The sequence below is a fragment of the Leptonychotes weddellii genome, chromosome 10 (assembly GCF_054177405.1).
Source record: "Leptonychotes weddellii isolate Sample4059 chromosome 10, ASM5417740v2, whole genome shotgun sequence".
Classification (NCBI taxonomy): Eukaryota; Metazoa; Chordata; class Mammalia; order Carnivora; family Phocidae; genus Leptonychotes; species Leptonychotes weddellii.
In genome coordinates, this window is record NC_138378.1 from 5,144,525 (window position 1) to 5,157,062 (window position 12,538).

General features: G+C 63.9%; 1 protein-coding gene across 2 annotated transcripts in view; it reads right to left on the bottom strand.

The window, feature by feature from the left end:
• RBM38 (RNA binding motif protein 38) overlaps positions 1-12,322 on the bottom strand; it is a 23,462-nt gene extending 11,140 nt beyond the window's left edge. Inside the window, exons 1-3 of one of the 2 annotated variants that reach the window (XM_081832538.1) lie at positions 11,918-12,322; positions 10,990-11,113; positions 10,452-10,506 (exon numbers count right to left, since the gene is read on the bottom strand). In XM_081832538.1, coding sequence (XP_081688664.1) covers positions 10,452-10,506; positions 10,990-11,113; positions 11,918-12,154 — 416 coding nt within the window. In that variant the 5' untranslated portion in view covers positions 12,155-12,322. The remainder of the gene's footprint in view (positions 1-10,451; positions 10,507-10,989; positions 11,114-11,917) is intronic. The other variant, XM_006742632.2, reaches the window with a different exon arrangement.
• Positions 12,323-12,538: the final 216 nt, after the last annotated feature.

The following is a 12,538-nucleotide window of genomic DNA, read 5'->3' on the forward strand; positions in this document are numbered from 1 at the left end:
ACGCGCCGGGGATCTGGGAGGGAGTGGGAGTCTGGGACACACCTGCCCCTGCCTGAGGGGTCACCGGCTCCAACCACGGCTGCCGTTTGCCCTCCTAGGCAGCAGCATCCCAGTAGTCACCGCGGCAACACACCCCTGCTGGCGACAGGCTGTGCCCCCCCACGCCCCACCTACAGTGCTCGCCAGGAGGCCTGGGCAGCTTCCGCAGGATCCCCGCGCTCGGGCTCGGGGCCACAGCGCCCATCGTCCCCGCCCCAGGAGCCTCTGCCGGTCACCTCCTTCCTCCCGCACGTAAACAAGAGCGTTGACCAGAGCCAGGCCTGGGTTCGAATCCCGCTCGGCATCCAGCAGCTTTCTCCCATGTCTGCTCAGGACCGGGATACGGAGGTGAGCAGACTGCACAGCCTTGGCCCCCAGAGCTTGGATTCCAGGATGGGGACAGACACACAAACAATCCAACCCATGAACTGGAGGCGGGACTGCGGGGAGTGGTCAGGGAAGACCTCCTGGAGGAGGGAGCATCTGCACTGAGCCCGGAAAACAAAACAGAGCCGGCCGTGGGAAACAGCATTCCAGGCAAGGGGAACAGCAACAAAAAGGCAAGTATGTGTGCTGGAACAGCAGGACAAGGGCACCAGGCTGTCCACTCTGAGACCAGATCCCCAGACCCCTCGCCCTCCATGCCCCTGTCCCGCCCCAGCTGCACACACCAGGCTCAGAGAGGCCTGGATGACCCGCATCCTCACACAGCCAGGGAATGGCAAAGCGAAGTCAGCCTCCTTGTCCATACACTGCCTGGGACCTGTGCCCACAAGGACGGGCTGCTGGCTGGAGGCTGCGACCCTGGGCTCACCTCGGGGGCCAGCCCGGGTCTCAAGGCCATCTCTACCTGGGCCCGTACCCGCCACTGTGTCCCCTGGAGCCCTCATCCCAGGGGGCGGCCTCCTGACCCCACCTGAGGTTGGCCCCATTCCCTCACCTGCCCTGCATCTCAGCTGAGCTGCGCAGAGGGCTCTGCCCCAAGACCTAGCCCTGGAACGTGCCGGGCACACAGTGCTGCTGGGACAGCCCACCGAAAACAGTCTCCCCACTGAGAAAGACGAGGGGCTCCAGCAATAGGGACGCCGCTCAGGAAAGGAGCAAACTGGAGACACGAGGAAGCGTGTGTTGGTGCGGCCCCCACCGGGCTGTCCTTGGCCCCATGAGCGTCCCCACCCGGCTCCGGGAGCCTCAGGAACATTCCTGAGTTGGAGGCTGTGGAAGCGTGAAGCCCAGAACTTCTCCAAACATGGGCAGGGATGCCCCTGCCTGAGACACCCCCCCAAGCATTTGCTAAAAATGTGGATCCCCTGCAGACTGAGAAGTCAGATAGGGTCTGGGAATCTGCATTTGACAGGCCCCCAGAGATTGTGACACACACCCACACACCGGACGCGCTGCCTAGACCCGGGCCTCATGCCGTCCACACAGCAGGACCCAGGGCTTTAAAAATGACAGGTCCGGCCAGCTGAGGCAGTGGTCACATTTACCAGGTTCTACACTCTCTATTGCCAGGACCAGAACTCTGTCCCAGCCACCACGGGGACACTCCGACCTGGTGTGAGTATTTCTCAGGCTGGGGAGGAAGGGAGCCCCCGTTTCCTGACATGCCAGGATACCACATATCTGCATCTATTCACCTGCTTCCCTGGAGTGCTCCGCACTCTGCAACAAGCCTGAGATAACTTACAAAGCATTTCAAAGCCACAAGAGGGGCTGTGTTAACCCATTTCCCAGAGAGGGACATTGAGGCTCAGAGAGGCCTGGATGACCCGCATCCTCACACAGCCAGGGAATGGCAAAGCGAAGTCAGCCTCCTCGTCCATACGCTGCCTGGGACCTGTGCCCACAAGGACGGGCTGCTGGCTGGAGCCTGCGACCCTGGGCTCACCTCGGGGGCCAGCCCGAGTCTCCAGGAGGCCACCCGGATGGCAGAGCAGCCCCCATCCATGACCCGGCAGCCCCCGGTGATTCTGTTCCTGCCGAGGAGCTCAGCATATCGAGAGACTGGACCCTCAACAGGTGTGTGCACCCCAGCCTCTCATCCAAAGGAAAAGAAGGAACGGCAGGTTGTGCCGCACAGTGAGGCCAGGAGAGAGGACAGTGCTGGGTGAATCGAGGGGAAGGAGCCGCAAAGCCCCCCCCCGCCCCCACAGGGGACGGGCCCCAGGTAGCCTCCCTCCCCTACGTCAGCCCCTCAGCTCTGCCTCTGGACTTACAGAGGCTGGCCTCAGGGCCCGCTGTGAGACCCAGGACCCTCCACCAGAATAGCGGATCTCAGCCCAGGCAACTCTGCCCCTCGAGGGACACCAGGCCACGCCTGGAACATTTCTGCTGCCACCCTAGTGGGTGGAGTCCAGGGATGCCGCTTACAGCCCACCAGGCACAGGACAGCCCAACACAGAGAATCCTCTAGCGTGATCACGGCTCCCCCCACGTGGAGAGAGCCTGCCAGAGTGAACTACAAAGCCAAGGGCAGATACAAGGCTCTTCAGCGCTTTCGTGACCAGATGCCCTCACCCAGGGCTGGAAAGGAGGCCAGGCGGGGATGGCGGGGCAGAGCGGAGCGGTGAGCCCACGCGCGTGCGAGCAGCATACACACACACAGGGAACCCGCTGGGCTCTCGGGTGAGACAGAACGCCCAGCCAAACTACCTGAGGGCAGCCCCGCACATGGCAGCAGGGGGAGGTCCTGGCCGCCTGGCACTGGGGACATGGTGGGTGTGCCCAGCACGCTCCTCACTGCCCCACCTACTCCCCAGAAAGGTCAGGGCGCCACCAGCCTCCACAGGCCTGATCTTCAGGCCTCTGCAAAGGGCACAGGCCTCACAACGCTCTGTGCTGACAAAGGCTGGCCTGCCGGCCCTGCGCGCTCTCCCCCCCCGCAGCCCATGTCTGCCCCACCCACCTGGCACTCCTCATTCCCACCCCGATCCCCGAATTCTGTGTGTTCTCCACGCTACCCGCCCCCCATCTCTCCAGGTCAAGCCTCTATCCACCATAACACAACATCGCAGCAGGACCGCAGTCCCCAACTCTGCTCCAATCTGGTGGCCAGAGGCTTATCTTAAAAACATCCAAGAGACCAGGTCACCCCCAGGACCAGACTCCTCCCGTGGCCTCCGCACTACGCAGAACCAAACTGCTCCCCCTATGGCTTCCCACACAACCAGGCCTCAACTTCCCCCAACTCATCTCCAGTCCCTGTCTCCACTCCTACCAGACTCAATAGGCTCTTCTACACCACAGGACCTTTGTACTTGCTATTCCCTCTGCTTGCAGGCTTCTTCCCACAGCTCAAACCTCACCTCCTCAGAGGCCTTCCCTGACCAACACCAGCACACCCCACCCACCACCAGCTTTATTTCCTTCTCACAACCTGAAACCTCCCGGTCATTTACTTTCTCTTCTGCTGTTTCCTCCATGAAAACAAAACCTAAGCCCTACAAGGGAAAGCACTTGGCGCTGAGTGCTGGGTCCCAAGTACCTAGCACATCATCTGTCAAGGGCTGAGGGCCCCAGGCAGGCCCCAGGATTGCTGGCACCCAAGTGGCAAAGCAGCCTCCCCCAGGGTTGCCAACGGTTTCCTGGGCCAGAAGCTGAAGCCCCTTCGAAGGCACTAGAAGCAGCCCAGCCTGCAACAGCTCTGCTCAGCAATTCACAGCTGGGGGGACCCTGGGGAGGCAGAACGTCCCGGCTCAATTCAAGGCTGGCTTCGGTGCTTGCTAGGCGCCTCGCAGCCTCAGCACTGCCTCTGTGGGGGTGGGACCACCCCCCGGACCCGCCGTGAGGATTTAAGGCTCTGTGCGCCCTGGAGGGCTTGGCAGCACCAGAGACCCCCCCTGGGCTTGAGGGAGGGCAAGGAATAGCCCCAGGCCAGCCAAGGCGCACGGAAGGTCCCCTCTGTCTCCCAGCCGCCCAGGCCCAGCCCCAGGGGGGAGAACCGTACCAGCCAGCAGGACAGTCAGGCTCAGGGTCAGAACCTAAAGGTCGGGTGACCTCAATGCCCATCAGGGTTGCTCCTGCCAGGCACCACCATGACCTGTGGGACTGGGGTCTCGCAGCCTCAATACAGTCCACTGGGGAGCCGAGACGTCGGCCAGGACCCGAGACAACAACGCAGCGCCAACATCACCCCCGCTGACTCGGCCCCACGGAAGCCCAGGGGTCCGGAGGCGAGAACCCTGAGTTTGGATCCCGGCCTCTGGCCTGTTGCCCCCTCTGTACGGTAAGGGTGCCACTGAACCCAACAGAACGCCCCCGGGTCCCCAGAGGCCCCTTAAGAAGGCAGAGGTCTCGGGGCTCCGAGCAGCAGGGTCTGCGAGCTCCCGGGCAGACGGGGTGTCGACAAGAGCTGAGGGCAGCCGGCGCCCCGGGGCCAGACGACCGCTCTCTCCACACACTCAGAGCAAAACTCAGTGAGAAGAAATCGCCGCAGCCCTGAACGATTCCATTTCCGAATGCAAAGCCACCCCCAAAAATAAAAAAGGCAAATGAGCCCGTTTCACTTTTTCTGCCCCCTGGAGGTTTTTGCCCGCCGTGCCGGACCCGCACGCAGCCGCTGGGGGGGCCAGCGCCGGGCGCCGGGAGGGGCCTCGAGCAGGGCGGCACCCGCACCTGCAGGAAAGAGGCCCCGTGCCCAGGAATCCCCGCGGGGCGGGGGGATGTGAAGGCTCCCGGGGGCCACCAGCCAGCAGGCCAGTGTGGGGGCAGCAGGCACAAGGCAGGTAAGACGTGCCGCCGTGGGAGAGCACCAGGCCCCGGCACGGCATCTCCACCCCAACGTGTCCAAACCTGAATGCCTACTGTTCCCCCAAACCTTCCCCCACACCTGCCCCCCTTCCCCAACGCCGATCCAACCCTCCATTTGCTCAGCCCAAAGCTCTGGAATCTTCCTGGGCTCCTCTTTCACACATTCTTTAAAATGCATCCAGAATCCCACAGCTGCTCACCCTGGCGGCGGAGACAGCAGCCACCGTGGCCTTGCACGTGGACTGCCGCGGGGGCCCCAGGGCCTCCCTCCTGGCCTCGGCAGTGCAGGCCTGCCCGGCAGCCCGAGGGATGCTCTCAAGACACAAGGGACCCAGCCCTCATCCGCTCAGGGCCCACCTCCGTCCCGCATCACTCTGAATAAAATCTAAATGCGCCCCTGGGCCCCCAACTCCCCTCCCACTGCTCGTGCTGGCGCCCCAGCCCAGCTGCTCTCCCCCGCCTCAGCGCCTCCTGCCACCTGGGCTCCCTGCACGCACCCCTCTGCTCCAGGCTCCTCTGCATCCCTAACCGGGGATAGCTCCCCCCTCGTCCCCATGGCACCCTCGGCCTGCTGCAAAGCAAGCAAAAGCATCTGCTGACCAAACTGGCTGAGTGAATGCCCGGCCTCCTCCTCCCACCCACGTGGGAGGGGTCGGGAGCATGAAGGCAGATGTCCCCCCACGACCCTGCGGAGCCCCCATCCTGTCCACACAGAAGGCGGGGAAGCTGAGGCTCCAAGAGGAAAAGTCACGGCCACGAGGCATTGCACACAGGAATCGTGTAAAGGGCCTCCAGCCTCCTCAGCTGTCCCTGCAGCAGGAAGCCCGGGAACCCCTCCCCTGCCCCCCCACCCCTGCCCCAAGGCACCCACACGGTGCTTCGGACACCAGGCAGCCTGTCTGTGCTCCGGCCGCCATGCCTTGGCCCGAGGCTTCTGGACGGGGCTCCCCAGGCCTCAGCAGAAGGCCCTTCCTGCCAGGGCAGTGGGCCGGAGCGAGGAGCTCATCCTCCAGAGGAACCCCAGAGCCGCCCGGGGGCTGGTTTCTGTTACAGCCGCCAGGGACAAACAACAGGTGTGCACGGGCGGCCCACGGGGGAGGGCCACGCGCCGGCCCACGCCTCGCTTCGGTGGGTGCCAAACAGGAAGCCACGGTGTGGGGAGCAGGGCCATCCCAGGCACCCTGAAAGTAAAAACAAGCCAGGTGACACCACAGCGGGCACCAGCTTCCTCCCAGCCCCCACGGCCTCAGGCTCTGACCTCACTTCCTGCCACGCCCCCCAAGATGCGGACCCTCCCCTCCAACCCCCCCCCCCCCCCCCGCAGGGCTCTGCCATTCACCTCTGCGCCCCAGGCCTTTATTTACTTTGGATTATGAAATAATGGTAGAACCCCAAGAAGTTGCAGGGAAATCCTGTGTGCCCTCCTCCAGTGCCCCCCCCCCCCCCCGGTGGTGACGTCTACACCACCCAGCGCGTTACCAAAACCAGGAGCCTGATGCCGGCTCGCGGCTCTTAGCCAGGCTGGAGGCCCTGGTCAGATGTTGGCATTTCTTGGTGTGTCCTTCTAGGGCACTCCATCACAGCACAGATGGCCCGCCCACCATGACAAGCACCACGCAGAACCGTTCCCCACGAGGAAGTCCCCCTGGCCGGCCGCCCCGTCACTCCGCCAAACACCACCTCGGGACCTTCACGTGCACAGAAAGTTTTTAATGGTCTGGCTTCCCTGCTGGAAAGCGAGCACCCTGAGGTGGGGAACCGACCGTGTCTTTCTTCTGTAAAGTATCCTGGGCCCAAGGCCTGGCATCCAGCACATCAAAGCCTTGACGAATGAATGAAGGACTCTGAGCCCTGTGTGCTCCACACTTCTGGGGACATGGACATCTTCCTGTCCCTCCCCAGGTCCCCTCCCACCCTGGTGACCCAGGGACTGGGCTCAGACCCCTCAGCGTGCACACGCCTGTGGCCTAGTGATGGCGAGGGCAGTGGGGGCCTCACGGGGGGGATGGAGCCCCTGAAAGTACAGGGCACAAACCGCCTGAAGAGGATTCTGTGGCATCAGGCCGTCAGTCCTGGGGTGTCTGGTTCTGATTTGTCTAAGAGCCGGTCAGAGGGAGGTATAGGGGCTTCGTGGAAGGAAGGAAGGCGTTGGAGCCACCCAGCCCCACGCAGTGTGAGCTCAGGCAAGTTTCTCCTCACCCATCTCACCCAGCGCCTCCATAAGCAGCTGGGCCCACAGGCCTTGTCAGGGCGCTGCCGCTAGATGGGTCCCTGACGAATCCCAAGTCTTCCTGTGTGGCAGTAGCGTCCTGGGCCCCACCACACGGATGGGGAGATGAGCCGGGGCAGACCCTGGGATCCTTGCTCCAGCACATGGCAACCCTGCTGTCTGGGACCTGGGGCCTGCCCCCCCCGCCCCCCGGCACAGAGCGGGGCTCGTGGTGGACTGGCATGCAGGCCACAGCAAGGCCCCCTTAAGAACGGGGGCGGGGGCTGTGCCCAGAGAAGCAGCTGGCCCTTCAAAAATAACCCAAGGAGAGGCTCCAAGTACAGGCAGGCCCAGGACAAACCTCCAATCCTGGCAGGCCTTTGGCCCAGGCCCGGACACACACCCTTTAACACGAGGAGGTCCCTTCCAGGGCAGACCCAAAGCTCTGCCCTGACATGTGCCCTCCCCAACGGCTGTGAACTCTCCTGCCTGCAGGCTGTGGACTATCCCTCCCAGGCAGCCAAAAGACGCTCAGCTGGATGGCCTATGGCCTAGTCGCTTCCTCCTGTGATTAAATCACTTGTCACCTGTCAAAGAAGGACCCTCCAAACCTCAGGCCTTGGCCCCACGTACAGTTACAGGACACAGAGCACCAGTTAGGTCCTGAAAGACCCCATTCCACTTTAAAAAACGGAGGGCAGGGGAATCCGAGCCAAAAGCCTAACATGTAAAAAGTTCTCAAGAGAATCTTCCGTGCTCATAAGTTTACGGCCCAGCAGGCGAGGCTTCTGCCGTGGCCTTGCCCAGAAGCCGGGCTGCGGAATCTCTGCAACCGTCCAAGGCATAGGATTGGAGCCAGGAAGCCTGCGGGAAGTTCAGCCTGGCAGGAGAGGGGTTAACTGGTTTCAAAAGCCTGAACTGCCCGGCTCCCACCGTGCCCTGGCCAGGGGCAGGCCAGGCCTCGCTGCCAGCCCGTAGCTCACAGCGCCGACTGCTGAGTCAGACCAGCCGCGCTCCTGCCCGATTGTTCTCATTCGCAAAGACAAAAGACAAAAGGGACGCTGACAGCCCAACTCTCCCAACTGAGGAGCACTGGGCGGTGGCGGGGGGGTGGGGGGGGTGGAGACAGCTGACCCCGGGCAGCCCCGCCCCGCCTCTCTGGGGGCAGCACCTCCAGGGGCCCCTCCCGCCACCCTGGAGCCCAGCAAGGCCTGGTGGGAGGCGGCATGACCCTGAGAGGCTTCGGTCCACTGGCCGCTGGAAACGAGCTGGACGGTCCCTCTGACCCCTTGTCCCTGTTTGGGTCTCCGCCCCTTGGCAACCAACAAATAGACCTGGCGGCCTCTTCATCGTCACGGGTATTAGATGCCAGCCAGAGATTCAGTTACAAAACACTGTCACCTGAAGTCAGGAACGCACAGCAGTAAAGTCTGTGTTGACCCCCCACTACCCTCGTGTGGGTGGCACTCAAGGGGCCCTGAGGGGAAAGGCTGGGGCACCCTGCCCACCCCAGAGAGTGGCGGTGGAGTGTGGGTTTGGAGCCAGCCACCCTGGTTTCAGATTGCATCAGTCAGGTCACCCTGGCAGACTGTGAACCTCTGTTTGCCTCAGTTTCCTCATCTAGGAAGTGAGGATAACATCGGTTCTGACCTCGGAGAGCTGTTGTGAGGACAGGAGGGAACGGGTGGGAGGGCACACACAGGGGCGCGGAGGCCCCAGCCCTAGGGGGGTGGCACTGTGGGAAGCGCTTAGCATTTCCATCGGGAAACAACAGACGAGACACCTGGATGCTCAGGAAGAAGAGGTTACCTGCCAAATGGGCCCAGCTGGACCGCGCCAGAGCCGGGATTCGCACCCAGGTCTGCAGGCTCCAGAGGCTGAGTCCTGACAGTTACTGGAGCCTTAGAGGCAGCTACACTGGATCAGAAAAGAGCTTGAACTTGGGAGGGGAAGGCACTGTTGCATTTGAAGCAGGACAGAGCTGCAGGTGCCCCAGGCTCGTGCCCTGAGCTTTGTGCAGCTGGCCCCCGCTCCGGCCCCGGTCCCAGCCGCCTGGGATGGACGTGGGGAACAGAGCCAAGGCTAAGGAAAATGAGAAACGCCCTCCCTGTGTGACCCGAACCCCAAAAAGGAAGGACCTAGGGTGATGGCAGCTGTCCCCAGATACCTTCCAAGACGGCTCCAGACACTGACGAAGCAGATCCCAGGGCGAGAAGGAAACCCAGAACCACCTGCTCCCAGCCGCCCCCGGGCTCCCTCCCCGGAGAACAGACCAAGAGCTGAGCTCCCACACACGCCGATCCACGCCAAGGCCACCAGACAGACAGACGCTGCCTGTCTGGGCAAGCACCCCCAATCACCCCCAAATCGGAGGCGTGAAGCAACTCCTCGGCCATCTGTTTGACCCTCGCAGTCCACCCGAGCCTCGCTCCCACCCCTACTAGGGAGCTGGGCTGCTCCGGAGCTGGGCCTCTTTCTAGGGCAGAGGAGCACACATGCTTACACAACTTGAAGCACAAAACCCAAGCCCGGGATCTGGTCTCTGACGGCTTACGGAGTGCTAACGTCCCACAAGGGGCCGCCTGTCTGGTAAGGGCCCTCGCCAGCCCCGTCAACCTGCTCCCGGCACTGGGGCGCACAGCCGACATCGACCATGGGGCTGGCAAGTCACACCGCATGGCGGGATCCTTTGTGCCCCTAGAGTGTGCGTCCTTCCGCAAGCAGCTGCCAAGACTTATTAGAAGTTAAAAAAAAAAAGGGGGGAGGGGAGGGTGGAATGGGCCGCACCAAAGCACGTCGCACAAAAGGCCCACAGGCCGGGCCCACTCGGGCTGGACAGCTGGCCCCGGTCCGGTCTCACCTGCCGCAGCTCTCCTACACACCAGACCCTGAGTGGCAGGGACCTGCTGCCACCATCTGTCAGGCACCAGGGCGGGTCACCAGGCCCCCTGAGAAGAGCCCAGCCGCCAGTCCCACAGCTTGTGGGAGCGCTCACGTGCCCCCAGCAGGCCCATCCGGAGCTCTCCACCCACAGGACTCAGAGATGCTGTGACCACCCCCGTGTCCCAGAGGAGGAAACTGAGGCACAGATGGCCGTGTAGACCACCAGAGCTCACACACCTAGTAAGGGGGAAGCCAGGATTTGAGACCAGGCTGGCAGGCTCCCATGCCCACGCGCCATGGCCTCTGTCGGGGGTGCAGAAGTGTTCTCTGCCTTCTCTCAGTTCTCCCGGCTTACTCCGCCCTCCCCACCCTCGGGACGCCATCACGTTTCTGGAAGACCGGAGAAAGTGATGGTCCTCAGACAAGGAAAGGTGGATGTGAACAGCATAACCAATGCTGTGGGGCCCTGGGGTGAAAGACTCCTTTGGACCAAGGGGCCTGCTCCGGCTGGTTTGCCGCCCCCCCGACCCAGCCCCGAACCCTGCCCCCAGCAGCCACATCCACTCACCCATAAGTCCGCTGGATCAAGGTGGGGTGCAGCTGCTGCACGCCGATGGCAAAGCCTAAAATGCGACAGCAGTTAGGGGCTCGGCCTCATCCCAAGGAGGACCCACCCACCCCGACCCCCACCAAAAGACACAGATAACGGGCTTCCTCTGCACTCCCAGGCCGCCGTCCCTCCAACCCAAACGCGCCTTGCCAAAGCAAAGCCAAGGGAGCGGGGTTGCAGCAGCCCCTGGGTGCCCGCCCTCCCAATCTCCAGCCCGGGAGCTGACTGCCCCTTGCCGCCAAGACAGCTGACGACTGGGTGATGTGCCCTCCTCACCCTGCCCCACGGGTACATGTGCCTAGACCAAGGGGTCCAGCTCCCAAGCTAGGGAAGGAGGGCCCTGTGACGGCTCTGCAGGCACATGATAGCTGACGGCCACTCCTGGGGCAGGGCCGGGGCGGAGGGGGGGGGGGGAGGGCCGTTTCCACCCCACGGATACCAACACTGAATATAGCAATCAAGACGAGCCGGGGAAGGAAAACACGGGCTCTCTCACCCGTCTGGAGGCTCCTCGGCTTGGCGCCCAGATATGCCAGGTTCACGTTGGCCTTGCGGCCGTCGATGTTGGGATTAGGGTCTTTGCAAGCTCTCTCAGCTGCCGCCCGGTCGGCCATAGTAACCTGGAGGAGCACAGACGCATCAGGGGCTTCCCTTACTGGGTGGGAGAAGCAGAGGGCTCTGCTCTGGCAAGGGGCCCTCACGTCCCCCTCCACCGGGGCCAGTGACCCAGAGCCTCTGGCACAGTCTCCACCGACCTCCCACCCCGGGGCCCTCCCACAGAGGTGCCCCTGGATTTCAGCTCCTCCTTCCAAGTTCCTGTGCTGGGAAACCTAGCCTTCAAGGACAGAAAAGATCCCCAGGGGAGACAAGGCACCCTCCCCCGCCCCAAGCAAGGCAGGGGCCCCAGCCGGTCCTGCCTGCCAGCCAGTGGGGGGTGCGAATTTCCTCATGGGAGGGGCTGGGGAACGCTAGTTAGAAAGGAAGTAGGAGACAATTCTTCAAGCCGCTTTTCACTTAAACTGATGTTTATTTGGGGTGGTTAAGGGAGCTCTTGTAAAATACTGGAGGGGAGGGGGTGCCAAAGGCCTCCAAAGCGCCCTGAGGTGAAGCCTCCGCTCCTGCTTGCTTGTTGCTCCAGGAAGTCCTGGCCGCAGCCGGCTGTCCCCAAAACCTCTCTGCAAACTCAGAAGTGCTAATTGAACTCAGCGGTTCTCCCTTTTAAACCGGGAGCGGGGTGGGGGTGGGGGCAGGGAGCCGGGACCGGGTAGCGGCGGCCCGACCGGCTGGAGCGTGAACCCCCGCCCCCGAGCCCAGGAGGGGGCGGCAGGTGCCGGGGCGGCTGGGCGTGCGCCCGCCGGTTGACTCAGCGCCCCCGGCGCGATAAGTGCGGGGCGGGGTGTGCGCCCGGCCGCGGGGCCACTTACGAAGCCGTAGCCGCGGGACTTGCCCGTCTGGCGGTCGGTGATGACCACGGCCTCCTCGATGTCCCCGAAGCCCTCGAAGTACTTCCTGAGCGAGGCGTCGGTGGTGTGGTAGGGCAGGCCGCCCACGAAGATCTTGGTGAACGTGGTGTCCTTCTGCGAGCCGTGCATGGCGCCGGGGGCGGCCGGGGGCCGCGGGAAGCCCGCGCTCGGGGCGCACGGCGCGGGCTGCAGCAGCATGGGGGGGGCGCCCCGCCGCCTACAGACCCGGGCCGCGCCGCGCAGCGCTCATGGGCGGCGGCGGGGAGCGAGCAGGGCAGCAGCGGCGCCGGTCCAGCCGCCAGGCCCGTCCACTCGCGGGCTGCTCGCGCTCTGCGCGCCTCGCTGCGCTGCGCTGCGCTCGGGCCGGCGCTGCGGGCACTCTGCGCCCCGGCGCCCGCCCCCGGGCTTTGTAAGCGGCCCCGCCCCCAGCCCGCCGCGGCCCCGCCCTCAGCCGCGGCCACGCCCCGCCACGGGCGCGCAGGGGCCGCCGGGAAGCGTAGTCCTGGCCCCGCCCCGCCGCACCCCGTGGGCCGGGGAAGCCCTGGGGCGGGGCGGGGCTCTCACCCTGGAGACAACAGGCAC